The following is a 15,601-nucleotide window of genomic DNA, read 5'->3' as shown; positions in this document are numbered from 1 at the left end:
AATTTGCTTAGTATTAAAACAAATGATATGGTAAAACAAACATTTGTGTTGAGAACGTGAATAGATTTGGCAATAGCTGTCTGACAAAAAACTGCATTCACGGTAATCAAGATCTGAAGGACAGACAAGGTTGAAGGATGTGGAGGGACAACTGTAAGTGTCAGAGACAGAGAGAGAGAATCAACAGGAAACTTGCCTGTTGGACCTACTCATCTCTGAGCGACAGGAAAGCAGGAAAGCTTGAAATGAAAAAGCATTTAGATTGCGCAGGAGGATAATGGCAAAGACGGTGGGAAAGACAGACAGAAGCAGGAGTAATAGATGTAGAGGGAACAAACAGGATAGGGAAGTAAAAGAACAGACATGGTGAAAAGGGACTCATGGAGAGAGAGAGGGAGAGAGAGAGAGAGAATAAAAGCATGAGCGAATGAGGAGGGGGGAGGCAGGATAAATCTGTACAGCATCATGATTAGGTATCAGAAGCTTGTTCTGTGGTCTGGAGAGCAGAAGGCAGATCACATCAAACAGATGAGACGCTCAGCACATCTGCTCTACAAACTGGACAAACATCATTCGTGAATTTGTATTGATTCTGGAATGCTTTCATGCTTTTCTCAGCTAGCACTACAAGAGCTGCAAACTTTTTGGAAACCGGACTAAAACCAAAAGCGGCACCTGCGGATATAAAAGATTCTGAAGATAAGCAACACATTTTGACAAACTAAGAAGCATCTTCGTGGACTACAACTCCAGAGACGGAAAAGGTCACATACACAGCTCCAATCTTTCATTCCAATCTATTTTAATCAGCTGAGCTCTCTTCCCAGCATCCTTCTCATTTCATCATGATTATTCCCCAAGGTTGGAGAACTAGGTTGGTCGCAATGGAGCGGACAGAGGCTATGGATGAGCGGTTTGATTGAGGATGAAGGGTTAGTCCATGCCAAAAACTCTCTTTTTTTTGACTGACACACTTTTAAACTACTTCCAGTTCACATGCTACAGGCATATCACAACTTTGGGCATAGGTAAACAAGATCCACGTGAGATTTATTCAAGATTTATAGAGTAAGACACCACCTCTCGCATTGGCACGCCAATCCTTGAGCGCAGGGAGTCACCGCCACGCGCTCCCCACCTGCTCTCACACCTTTCCTCAGACAGAGATCACAACTGCAACTCTCCAGCTGTCTCTCATCGGCGTCACGAGCCGGCGAAGCTGCCAACAGCTGTTTCTGCTCTTTTTTTGGACACTTGTCTCTCTATTTCTCGCTAATTCTCTCCATCTCTTTCCTCACCGTGTCACTGACACCATCTTCAGTTTGACCCTCTTTGCCAGGAAGGGAGAGGGAGAGAAATGCCATCACCACAGCAGGGTCTTCAGCTGCCACACAAGTAGACTCACACAAGTGTTGAGAGAAGGAGAGAGAGACAGTGCGAAGGAAAGAAAAGGCCAAAAGGAGGTGAGAGGAAGCAAAGGCGAGAAGAGGAAACAAGAGGAGGCGGAGACGCACATCTGAAGAATGTACAGCTTGGGGTCGGGCTCGGATGCATCCAGACGGCACAGGTAAGGAAACTCCCTTTTATTCAGTCCACTGTTGACAGCTAGTGCACAGCTTCGCTCGACCTTTGTGCACGAAGAGCGGCTTTCCGTCTCTGGGTCTTGTGTGCGTAGCAGGGGGAATGCCTGTGGGGCTGAATCTGCCATAGTTAACAGGTGGAGCGCCGCTCTTTCTTGTGGCTGCTCGCTCGCGGAGTGCAGAAACAGTCCTCGAAAACGTAACCGGGAGAGTGAATGAGGTTCTGGAGACCTGAATGCTTTCTGACACACATACCTGCGCTGGCAATTGGGAATGTCAGAGGCGTGCATATATCAGCTTGCAGTCTGTGTCAGTGACGTTGGACTTATTTTCACACAGTTAAAATGGGGGAAAGAGGGAAACTGGGTCATTCATGACAAGTTGGGTATGAAAAACACCTGTTTTTAATCTTAAACTCTTTACATTTGTAGTAAAATTATAGCAAAGGCTTTTTTTTTAAACTCAGTAACACTGTTCCATCATTAATGAATAACTACACAGGAACGAATGCAATAATAACATTCTAGTAATTGCTATTAACTAACAAGAAACTCTGATTAATGAATTAGTAAGTAATAGTGCTTAGTTGAATGAGGTATTTCACTATTAACTAATCAATAACTATTACTTTTTCATACCTCCCAGATAACTTTGAAGAACTACTAAAGACAAATTCATTATTAATGTGAATAATGCATAATAATGCAAAATAATTTTAACCCACTAGTAATGACTCAAATGTTACTACATCCTTTTAAAGGAATTGCTATCTGGATTATTCAGTATTCCAAAGTGAAAAGCTCCCTATGGATGATTGGAGTCATTAGAAACTTTTTTTGTACGTTTTTGAATAGCAATGAGTCATGGCTCAAGTGTTACAGCATCCTTCATTTGGAATAGCATTCTAATGTAGTAATGACTCAAATGTTGTTACATCCTTCTACAGGAATGACTAATTATTTGGAATAGTAATTCTAAAGTAAAGATCAATGTAACTCACTAGTAATGACTCAAGTGTTACCAAATCTATCAGAATTAATTACTAACCAATACTTTAAAAAAGCCCCAACCTTAATCATTGCTTCTGTAGTGGGTTATCATTATCTTTACTTTAGAATTATTTATATATTATGCATTATTCATGATAATTATGAACCTGTATATAGTAGTTCTTAGTAGTCTTCTGGGAGGCATGAAAAAAAAGAGTAGTTATTGATCAGATAATAGTTAACTACCTCATTCAACTGAGCGCCATTACTTACAATTTCATTAATCAGAGTTTCTTTGTTAGTTAACAGGTGTTTCTAGAATGCTAATATTGCGTTACTCATTTGTTCCTGTATAGTTATTCATTAAGAACGAAACAGTATTCTAATGTGTTACCAAATATACATATTGGAGACAGGAGATTGGCCAAGGTCAAAGAAGGGAAATTGATTTTCTGGCTGTCTTGATGTTTTTCTTATGATTTATTTTCCTCACAAATGGAATGTGACGTCCTGTAAAGTGTGTGTATGACAGTGACAAAATGAGGCTTACCGCTGACATATGTACAGTATGTGCGTATTTATTTATTCATACATTTCAATTTAAGTGATAGAAAGTGAGAGATAGAGTTAAAGTGTGTACATTCATAAACATTCTGAGTCATTTATCACTCAAGTATCATCTGTTGGTGTGTGTGTGTGTGTGGTTTTGTCTCAAGAGAAAACGAGAGCCTACTCGAAAGGTCTGACATCTTATTGTGATTTATTTATTACAGACACTTCGGCCCCTCTTAGCATTCATAAGACTTTACCAGTGATTGTTGCTGAAAAGCACATCCGTTAATGTCCAATCACAACTGTTTGGAGTGTGACTAATACATCCCCATTAACATCCGATTCTGTCTGCGCCGCCACACAGGTTACAAATGCTGGCAATGGTGATACAACCATCTGTATTTCAATGTCAGAATCTGACTCACTGAAACCTGTATGATTATGGCTGAACAGGTGAGATCACAGAGGTTTGGAAAAGTCAGCTGATATGTGATGCATGCAGATTTGGGAAACACTAATGTTTGCTCCGACCTTGACATTTTGAGCTCTCTCACCTTGGATAGCTGTTAAAAATGTATACAGCATGGGGTGGCATTGTGTGGAATACTAAATAAGCATGTGATCTGTACAGTTGCTATACACTTCACTGTAAACAAGTAATGGTGTATGAGCTTTATACAAATTGGAGGCTTGTGAGGCAAAACTTTGCTGCTTCCTAAAAACGTACCTCATAATAATGTTTGTGTGTGTACGTGTTGATCTTAGCGGTTGCTCAGACAGTGGTTAAAGCAGACGGTAACATCTGGACAGGAGGGAATCGGTCATAACATCTGTGGCCGCAGCTTAAAACGAAAAATTACCATGATCCCACTCTTCTCCAGTGTAATTGAAGACAATAGCAGGTAGCTTGTGTCCCACATTACAGCATAAGCAATGTTGAGATTACGAATTAGCTTTGTGTGAGTTAACATCACCCAGGTGAGAATGTGTTAGGGATCGTTGCTAGAAATAGCAGCAATAGTGTAACTCCACATGTAATTCAGTTGTAAACTTACTAACACTCTTGTTTGGGGTGGAATTTTACCTCGGAGAAACATACATCGACAGAAACGCACAAGATGTTAATGCGGTGCTAATATAACACACCATCTGGCTGCAGTGTATGACGGTCTGTGTATGTTTTATGGCTCTTTGACTGTGATTTTTGATGGTTGCAGATGTCAGATTAACCACAAATGTAATTATTTCAGCAAAATGTCTAGTTTGTAGTTGGAGTTATGCCCACTTTACAACCATTTGCAGTTGTGCCGGATGGGACATAAACCTTTATTTTTTGTATTTTACCACATGAGAGCAGTTTTAGTTTTTTTCATTCATTTGAATTTTCAATTCAATTCAATTTTTCATTCATTTTCAAATGCTTTTTTTATTCAGGTGTTTTGCAGTGAGGAAACAGTACTGTAACTGTTATTATTTATACTTTTCTGTCCAAACAAAATAGTTTTGATGCTTTTTAATATTTCTTTCAAATATGCCCATTCTTGTAGTGGAGGTTGTTTAACATTTCTGTTCATTTGAATACCATTTATATTACAGTTTGGTTTATGGTCTAAACTGAATGGTGGATGTAAAGGTTGTAGTTGTAGAGGTAAAATGTATTAAAAGCCATTGTGCTTTAATCAGCTTCACTCATCAGACGCCGCGTGGCCAGCTGGCACCCACAGCTGGTGTTTTACTTTGAAAATATTTCTATCTGCGATTATCTACATGGAAGGTGCAGATTAAATTTTGCGATGAGATGTGTTTATGTGTAATGCTGGGAATCCAGTGAAGTGCCTTAAAGTAACACAGACACCCCTGTGCATTCATTTATCACAGACCTGCACAATCATTATTCACTATCATAAGAAATATACTTTCTGTCGTTATATTATTTCATAACAAAATAATATTATATATACACTCACCTAAAGGATTATTAGGAACACTATAGTAATACTGTGTTTGACCCCCTTTCGCCTTCAGAACTGCCTTAATTCTACGTGGCATTGATTCAACAAGGTGCTGAAAGCATTGTTTAGAAATGTTGCCCCATATTGATAGGATAGCATCTTGCAGTTGATGGAGATTTGTGGGATGCACATCCAGGGCATGAAGCTCCCGTTCCACCACATCCCAAAGATGCTCTATTGGGTTGAGGTCTGGTGACTGTGGGGGCCATTTTAGTACAGTGAACTCATTGTCATGTTCAAGAAACCAATTTGAAATGATTAGAGCTTTGTGAAATGGTGCATTATCCTGCTGAAGTAGCCATCAGAGGATGGGTACATGGTGGCCATAAAGGGATGGACATAGTCAGAAACAATGCTCAGATAGGCCGTGGCATTTAAACGATGCCCAATTGGCACTAAGGTGCCGAAAGTGTGCCAAGAAAACATCCCCTACACCATTACACCACCACCACCAGCCTGCACAGTGGTAACAAGGCATGATGGATCCATGTTCTCATTCTGTTTACGACAAATTCTGACTCTCCCATCTGAATGTCTCAACAGAAATCGAGACTCATCAGACCAGGCAACATTTTTTCAGTCTTCAACTGTCCAATTTTGGTGAGCTCTTGCAAATTGTAGCCTCTTTTTCCTATTTGTAGTGGAGATGAGTGGTACCCGATTGGGTCTTCTACTGTTGTAGTCCATCTGCCTCAAGGTTGTGCGTGTTGTGGCATCACAAATGCTTTGCTGCATACCTCAGTTGTAACGAGTGGTTATTTCAGTCAAAGTTGCTCTTCTATCAGCTTGAATCAGTCGGCCCATTCTCCTCTGACCTCTAGCTTCAACAAGGCATTTTCGCCCACAGGACTGCCGCATACTGGATGATTTTCCCTTTTCACATCATTCTGTGTAAACCCTAGAAATGGTTGTGCGTGAAAATCCCAGTAACTGAGCAGATTGTGAAATACTCAAACCGGCCCGTCTGGCACCAACAACCATGCCACGCTCAAAATTGCTTAAATATCAAAATTGAAAATACTGTGGAAACAAAGACATCTACATCTTGGATGCCTTTGAGGTAAACTAAAACATATCAAAATTAATTTCAAAGTGAACTATCCCTTTAAATCACCTTTTTTCCTCATTCTGACATTCAGTTTGGGGTTCAGGAGATTGTCTTGACCAGGACCACACACCTAAATGTATTGAATCAACTGCCATGTGATTGGTTGATTAGATAATTGCATTAATGAGAAATTGAACAGGTGTACCTAATAATCCTTTAGGTGAGTGCATATATATATATATATATATACTCACTCAAATGGGTAGTTACTATAGGACACCAATCCAGTCCAATGATGGCATAAAATAGAATGGATGACAGCTGTTGTTGTTTTTGTTTTTTGGTTGTATTTTATTTGTTGTTGTTGTCTGACAGTGATGAACTCTTTCATTTTCTTTCTTTTGTTGATTTGTTTGAAATAAGAACATGCTCTGTGTGATGTGATTGTCCATGGGATCTATGGTCAAACACATATCAAAGTGGCCATTTTAAAAGAGATCTGAAGACTTGAAAAGGACATGAGAAGATCACTCCAACAGCAGATCTAACAGATTCAAAAGAGGAGAGTGAATATATTACCGTGCAGTAGCCTAACGGTGTGTGTGTGTGTGTGTGTGTTTCATTTGCTGTCATCAAAGCAAGGCTGCAGGTGTCTCACTGCTGTTACACAGTGTCATGTGCAGCAGGCCAACGAACACACTTACTCTGAAGACATCCAATATAGGGGTGTTTCTTCATCTATTGGCACTTATGTCCCAGAGGTTGATTGTTATTAAAACTTGCAGTATTCAACTTTTTTCTTTCTAATATTAAGGTCATATATATAATAAAAAAGTGCGGAAATAACAAAATGTGCGCAAGAATTGCGCAAGAAGTAGTAGAATAAGAACGCAATTCTCGCGCATGCGTTGTGGAAATCTCTTGAACTCTCGTCTCAGGCCCAGAAGGAAGAAAAGGAATAGTCGAATAAAGTCATTATTTTTGTTTCATTTCCGCACAAAAAGTATTCTCGTCGCTTAATAAACTTATAGTTGAGCCACTGTTGTCACATGGAATATTTAAACATTTTCTTCAATGACTTTCTGGGCCGTCAAGTTTCAATCCCTTAGGAGCCTATGTAGCAGTGATCCACCTCTGAAATTTAATCAAAAATATCTTCATTTGTGTTCCGAAGATGAATGAAGGTCTTACAGGGTTGGAACAACAAGGGGGTTGAGTAATTAATGACTTAATTTTCATTTTTGGGTGAACTAACCCTTTAATAACTTAACTATACTGTAATAGCCCTACATGAAATAAGGAAACAAAGTAAATCCAAGGTAATTGTGGACAGAACTAATTCAAGTCAAGTTGTAATTTTGTCCAATTAACTGTGAAAATATATTTTATTTAGGATACATAATATGTTTTGTCTAAATGTTTCAATTTGTTTTTCACACCATAGAATGCTATTGCTATTTAACACAATGGGAATTGACATTTTTAGCATTTACCATAGTGACAAAATGTGAAGAGTTCAGATGCAAAAGCCTCTAAATGCCATTTGAAATTTTCTTCTTTAATGATGATTTTTATCAAACTTGTATATTTAAGTTCAGTAATTTCACTTAAATAACAGTTAATAGGTAATTATCATTGCCATTTAAGTGAAATCACTGAACTTAAATATACAAGCTTGATAAAAATCATCATTAAAGAAGAAAATTTCAAATGGCACTTAGAGGCTTTTGCATCTGAACTCTTCATGTGTTTTACCAAACTCCACAAGACCTGAAGTGCCTAGTTGAAGAAACACCCTATGTATATTTTTTAAATAAAAAACACTCTTCCTTTCTTTTTTTTTTTTTACCTTACTCCTCTATCGTGTTCCCTAGAAACTCGTACAGCTGTTGCTATGTTAACTCCGCTGCTTGGGTAAGTGTGAGGATTTCATTGAGTTACGACAAGCATACAAATATGCTCATTGATGCTTTGCCAGTATTAAGTGGAGTTTGAACAGTGTCTTTTTAATGAGGATTTTTTTTTTCAAAGCAGACTGAGAGGGAAAGAAAGAGAGAGGACGGAGACCATGACGGCTTTAACTCTTTCTTAGTGTCTGTGGTTTCTCATGGCAAGTCTAGTGTTTGGTTTCATGCATATCTATTTTCTTACTTAACCATCTGTCTTTCACTTGTGCAGAAAGTCCCACAATTGGTGAGGAGCACTACTAATAAAGTCGATAGAAAAACAATGCAGTACAAATCATAAAAGCGGAGAAGCGAATCCTCACGCATTCTTATAACGTAGCAATTAGGTTTATTAGCAGCCAGATGTATTCATGGGAGCATTTTAAGGAACATGATAGCTATCACAGTGTGAGTTGTGCATTTTTCATGCATAGTAATTACAGTCCATGGTCCAACAGCTAGCTCTGATAGTTTAATGGGCTGCAGTGTCACATTCGTAAGATGTTGGCATGGATGGATGGGCCTAACCTTTAAGATTCTAATTCAAGTGCATCTCATCAGATTCTGGTTTAGTTTGCTGTTGAAAACAAAGTCCTTGCTCTTTCCTACAAGCCTGTTTAATTTGTGTGGACTGTAACACACTGAAGTGTAGCGGAAACCTAATGGTTAAAGTTCAGCACTGGCAGCCCAAAGGTTGCTGGTTCATTTCCAAGTAGCTACGACCCAGAAACTGGAGAGTCACTGAGATCGCTATCATGCTCTATCACCATGGTTACCAATAATGCACTTGACCCGAGGTCGCACCGACTCGCTCCAATGGGCCTGTCCTTGAATTACTACAGTAGACTTTAAATTCTATACGGTCACTTAAGATTAAGAAAAACAATATATGCTATAGACCTGCGCACTGTAAAGATATCAGTGGTTCACAAACTTGCAGTGGTGTGAATTGAAATCGTTAAACAAGCCTTCGTCAGGTTTTTTCAATGACCCACACCATCTGCGGGTTGGGAGATCAGGGACCTGCCCCTGTGAAGTGTTGAGAGCTGAGTTTAGATGTGATTCCCTGCTGGATATATTGTAAACCTCCCACGTAGCCCGCTAATGGCCTGTTGTTTCACAAAGGCGCATGCACACACCGTGACCAGAACACATGCAATCCGAGATTATGAGTGACAGAAATAGACATTCAGACCACGTGAGTGCTTTTTAAACACAGGATTACTATACATTGAAGCACAATTGGTGTTTATTTATGCTTCACGAGGAAGCAATTTCCGATTGCGTGCCTGTCATTTGTCTTCAGTATAAATTAATTAAAATGAAATGTTATGTTGATTCCGTTAGAAATTAACTTGTCAAAACACAAGGATTTAATCAAGACTGTTCTCATAATTGGAAGGGTTAGTTCACCTAAAAATGAAAATTATTCCATAATTTTCTCACCCTCAAGACATCCTAGGTTATATGACTTTCTGCTTTCAACCAAACATAATCTGAGTTATATCTAAAATAAAATCCTGGCTCTTCCATATTTATATAATAGAAGTGCATTGTAACCAAGATTTTGAAGAACTCGGACGGACATTACCGGAAGCTAGTGATTACAGTTTATACAGTTTTAATTATGGATATTTTACTTATAAACCGCATCACTTCGATTCAGAAGGCCTTTATTAACCCCCTGGAGCCGAATGGATTACTTTTATGATGGATGGATTTTTGGGCTTCAAAATCTTAGTTACTATTTACTCTCATTATAAAGCGTGGAAGAGCCAAGATGTTTCTTAATATAACTCTTATTGTGTTTGGCTGAAAGAAGAAAGTAATTTTACACCTACTCTAGGATGGCTTGAGGGTGAGTGAATTATGGGATAGTTTTCATTTTTGGGCGAACTAACCCTTTAAGTGTAGGTACTGTGTTTATACATACAGTTCCTTTTTAAAAAACAAAAAAAATTTGTTTGTATAATTATTAAGTTTGGATTTTGAGTGGATGGCACTTGTAAGATATTATTTTTGTGAGCATAATATAGATTTCTGATGCAGTGCTTTGTATTTGTCACACAAATACAATGCACTTTACAACAGTGTCCTATTTTCATCTCACGGTGAACGCACAGAAATCAATATTGCTGAATAATCACTGCTGTCTCCCCTTATTAAAAAATGTAAATGTACACCTTGATTCAACATACGCACTTAGAGAGAACACAATCTGACATTTTATAAACTGGCTAACAAGTAACAATTCTGAATCTGAAATGCTAAGTGCTTTGCTCTCTTTCTTTATCTCTGTCTGTCTCTCAGGCTCTAGGAGGCTGAAATGGCCACTCCTCAAGGGTGCTGGGGTCCCTCTCTTCAACTCCTCTTCTTCTTTCATCTGTTACTCAATGTAGTGCCTCCCTGTCGGGGACGTCCATTCTTTGGCCCTCCTTCGGTCAACGTGGCTGTGGTTTTCAGTGGTATGGCCCACCACAGTGAGATCAAGGGCCGTCTGAGTCCAGAAAACTTCCTAGACATGCCCCTGGAAGTGAACCCCATCACCGTGCTTGTGAACGACACTAACCCCAGGGCATTACTCACACGTCTCTGTCAGACTATGGCAGCGGAGAGCCTCCACGGAGTGGTGTTTGAAGATGACGTGGACTCAGAAGCCGTGGCACAAATCTTAGACTTTATCTCCTCTCAGACGTCCATTCCCATAGTTGGCATCAGTGGAGGTTCTGCAGTTGTCATCCCACATAAAGTAAGTGTTTGAAAAGGTGGCGGCGCGCAGATCTTAGGGATCTGTCAGCTATGGAAGAAGGTTTAATTTGAAATGGCAATTACATGAGATCACAATCCAATCAATATTTAAGTTACTATGAAAGGATTGTCCTTGCAACTAGATAAAGAACATGTGGATAACCTTCAAATTACATTTTAATTAAGTTTTTTCCCCATTTTTATTTAACCAACTACAAAAAAGTGTATACATTGGGTCACATTTACGAAACACAAGCAGAACAAATACCAGTACAAATTATTCATTAAGCTTTTTAAACATAAAACTTCAAAATGGTCGCATTAAATTTAATGTGATGCAAAATTACTTCACAGAAACCTTTTCGGCCCAAATTAAATTTTACAAGTAATGTCTGTGTAAAGTTTTTTGTATACATTTTCACATTGAAATGAATGCAACAACTTTCATCAGAAAGTGATTACAAATAATTGTCTTTGTGACAAATACATTTCTATGTGAATCATTTGTAAAACGGAATCATTTGTTGTTTCATTCCGACAGTTTATGCACCAAAAGAAATTTAAATTGTAACATTGAACTGAATTACACCAATTCACCCTAAAAAATGTAATGATTTACACCTAAATGTGTTTGTTACAAAGAAAATCGTAATGAAAATGCAGTAATCATGCATACAAAAGAACATTTTGATTATGTTTCATGAATTAAGTTCAATGTGTGGCCAGCATACCACTTAAGTTTCAATAACATCAGCCTTCATTCATGACAGTAAATTTAGTAAACAGTAAATTTATTAGAATTACGACAATCCCCTGTGCTTTTCTCGGAGTACAGAAAAACTCAGCTTGAAAGAAAAACATTGAACATTTATTTCGAATATCAAATCAAGATTTAATCAGGGGTATCTGTGAAGTAATTTCAGGGACGCTGTTCTCACAGCTCTTATTAGACACAGCGAGTTTAAAATAACTGCTGTGAGGTTGACAAACGTTAGCATGTGCATGTGGTCTGTGTGTGTATTTTCCAGCTATCCCTCTGTACGGATATTCTATTGAACAGATGCGTGGAAAACTAATTGTGTGAGGTGTGAAAATCAATATGTGTTATGATGTATAACCATCACCCAACAGTTGTGTCCCATTTTCCACTGTTTACTGAGGTGCGGAAACTTCTGAAAAACATCAAAAAATGATATGAAATTACAGTTATTCAATGCCCATGTTTAAGGCAACTGCGTATAAGACTTTCATGACTGTAATTTTACATACAGCGTGTGTAGTGAATGCATTTTGTGTCTCGTGGCAGCTTAAACTTTGTTTGAATGAAGTACAAATGAAATGAAAAAAACATAATGCAGTCTTCAAGGTCACATAGATTCTTTGGATTTAACTTTTGAAAACGTTCATCACCACAACTCATGCAAGTTTGAAACAACATGAAGGTAAATGATGGCAAAATGTCCATTTTTTGGCCTTACCAATCCATCAAACATTACTAAAGGCGTGTGCAGTTGTGATGCTTTTTCTCTCTTAGTGCATGCAATGTAGATTTTGCAGCATCTGATATATGAAATCCGCAAAAGAAAAAAGTAAACTTTTAAGACAGTAAAACAATCATTACGCATTCAGACTGGCAAAAGATGTATATCTTTAAATGAGAAACACAATAGCCCTTGATTTAATGGGACAGATGAGTATCTTCAATACCAGCTATAGAGTGGATGACTCCTTCCTGCCCAGCTGTCATTTTCAAATGCCTTTCAGACTTGCACGGATTGCAGAAAAATAAGATTGATAAGATGTTTAAAGTGGAACAGAAAGCCAAAAATATGCGTTTGTCTCCAACGCCAGATAATTTAGTAAGAACTGGATTAAAATGAAGCAGCCTTGTAGGGAATCATTTTTCAGGACCATTTAGGTTTAACCATAGAGCATGAAATATGAAATATGAAGAACCTGAATAATTTGCCAAATCTTTTGAACAGCCCAATGACCATGTTCCTATTTTTATTAAAGAGCACTGACGGAAAACCTGGAAAGAATCCCAAGCATCCTTCATATTTATAATTTCCAATTCTCATTCATGTAATAAAGTTTTAATATTTCGGACAGAACACCGACTTCAGGAATGGACTTCATAGTAAGGGTTCAACATATGAAATATGAATTTTGCCACAAAGAATCATTTTTGCATAAAGCTATGAACAATCCTTTGAGAAATGTGTGCATATCATTATCATAAATTTGATGTGATTATAAAATTCCTGTTGTATAGGCTTGCGGTGGGCGGAGGCAGAGATATGCAACATCCTGTTCTACTTTGTTCAAATTTGGTCATGCTATATAAACGGATTTTGGTCCAAACGGACCAAACGGTTCAAGGTCCAAAATACAGTTTCAGTGCAAACAGCAAACTGTTCAAAAGTTTTTTCAGACATAAAGCATATTTTGACTGCTTTGGCATAACTTCCAACTGGTCTTGCTGAGGCTCTTGAATGCTAATCGCAGGAGAGCTGAGTCTGGGTGATTGTATAACTTCTTAAAGAAAGAAAAACTGGCGGAGAAGAAGGACCGGTGAGTCCCAGAGCACCTGACCTCTCTCTCTCCAAGAGGTAGCCTACTTTAACCACAGAAGTTATTTGAAGGACACCGGATCAGTCTGTCAGGGAAGGGGAAAGCTCTTAGTCAGAGAGGAGTCTTGGGAAAATGTCTCTCGGCTCCTGACACTCCCAGACCTCCACACCCATTTTTCTCACTTTGGAACTTAATTGGACACCACCTCCTCCGGTACCTTTGAGTCATCTCATGCTGTGCGGTGGAAGGAAATGCGGTTGGCAGTGTAGGGCATTAGGACGCTTGCTTGTTTGAAGTTAACTAAGTGCAAGTGTAATTAAAACGAATGGATTTTTTACATGCACAACTGTGGCTTGATATTAACGCTAAGTGTTATTATTCACACGTTTTTACATGCAAATATAATATTGCAATTTGTTTTTTCAAACAGCACATCACACCGGCATTATATCAGCTGCATGGATTAACGAGTATTTGGTGTCAAGTGTAAATCTATTCAATAGGATTACAGAAAGAGGAATAATGGTTGAAAGTCAGGCAATAAATCAAGTCCCTACGCGTGGCTGTGGTACAGATAGGATCAATAGTCTAGTGAATTGTCTTTGCGTTGTAAATCCAATTCTCGTATCTCATACTTTGGAACGTGTTCAAGGTTAATGTTGCTCAGTGATACATGTTATTTCAATGGTATGAGAAAGTCCCATGATTGAGTTACTATGGATCTCATGTGTGCAACCTGTACAACTGAAATGCAGAACTATTATTGTGCAGCGTGAGTTATGGTTCCCATCAGAAGCTCATTCATTGGTCAACTTAAAACATACATACTCTACAGTTTAAAAAGTTTAGAGTAGGATTTTTTTAATCTTTTTGAAAATAGTCTCTTTTACTCACCAAGAAAAAAAAAACATTAAGTAAGCCATTATTCCAATCTTCAGTTTCATATTCAGAATGCAGTGTTGGTGTAGCATGTCTCGCCATTTTTTAAATCGCTCATAATTTAAAGTAGTTAAGCTAGCTTTTTAAAATAGTACTTAGTTACACTACAAAAAACTAACAAAAAGATGCTAACTGCATTGAGAGATTTAAAAAATACCTTATAAAATTTATAACATATATTATATATAATATTTAATTTATAAATCACAACCATGTTTGTCTACCTCAACAGCTCTTGCAGAGACTTGAAATTGTGAATCGTTTCTTTTTTAACTGACTGAATGACTTTAAAACGTCCTCTCTATTTTGAAAAGTCTGATTCCTTATTAAATGAGTTAGTTTAAAATTAATCACAGTAATGAATCAAACTTTCCAACCATATATATTTGAGAGAGGATGTATTAAAAGCTGAAAGCAGTATAATGTGAATAGAAAGACACTTGTTTGAAAACCTACTGCTGAAACTGCTGAGCTTATGGCAGGTCAGTAGACAAGAGCTAAAGGCAAGTTTCTATTTTAATTCTTCCATAACACTGCCAAAATGTTTCAATTACAATTTTTTAGCAAAGTCAAAGTAATTTATTGTCATGTGTGCAAGTTACCAAGTACAATGAAAAAAACATTCTCGAAAGCTACAGACTAGACAAAATACAATAAACCTCACTGCCATGAACAAAAAAAATATGCATACAGTATAGAGAAATGACAAAATAATTGCTTTGTAAAAAGATTTTTGCAGTGACTACATAAGTACGACAAGAAATGACTTAAGTCAATAAAGTGAGAAAAGGGACATTTTGACATTATGAAGTGTACCTAACACTAACATAAGTGTTAAACATCAGTGCATGTTGAACAGTGTTATGGCATTGGGGTAGAAACTATTCCTGAATCTTGTAGTGCATGTTCGAATAGTTTGCCAGAGGCCAGAAAATAGAAAAGTGCCTGTGGCAGATGACTAGTGTTCATGATGCGCTTGTCTTCTAGAGGCATGTCCTCAACTGAGTCTTTTTAACAACCCTTTTTAGGTTTTCCGTTCCTCTGTGGAGCAGCTGCCATGCCATACCTGGATGCAATGCACCCTGTAAGGACAGAAAAGTGAAAAAAGCTTTTTTCAGACGCCCAAGGAAATAAAGGCATTGATGAGCCTTTTTAATGATGGATGCTGTGTACTCAGTCCATGTGAGTTTAGTGAGGGTGACCCTTAAGAATC

General features: G+C 38.0%; 1 protein-coding gene across 1 annotated transcript in view; it reads left to right on the top strand.

The window, feature by feature from the left end:
• Window positions 1–483: 483 nt before the first annotated feature.
• The window catches only part of grin2cb (glutamate receptor, ionotropic, N-methyl D-aspartate 2Cb), a 50,892-nt gene continuing 35,774 nt past the window's right edge, over window positions 484–15,601 (top strand). Inside the window, exons 1-2 of the mRNA XM_039665096.2 lie at window positions 484–1,567; window positions 10,438–10,876. Of these exons, the coding sequence (XP_039521030.2) occupies window positions 10,454–10,876 (423 nt within the window). The 5' untranslated portion in view covers window positions 484–1,567; window positions 10,438–10,453. The remainder of the gene's footprint in view (window positions 1,568–10,437; window positions 10,877–15,601) is intronic.

This window comes from Pimephales promelas, chromosome 17 (genome assembly GCF_988280905.1).
Source record: "Pimephales promelas chromosome 17, fPimPro1.hap1.1, whole genome shotgun sequence".
NCBI classification, from domain to species: Eukaryota; Metazoa; Chordata; class Actinopteri; order Cypriniformes; family Leuciscidae; genus Pimephales; species Pimephales promelas.
The sequence above is the reverse complement of the archived record's forward strand: the minus strand, read 5'-3'. Positions and strand labels throughout refer to the sequence as shown.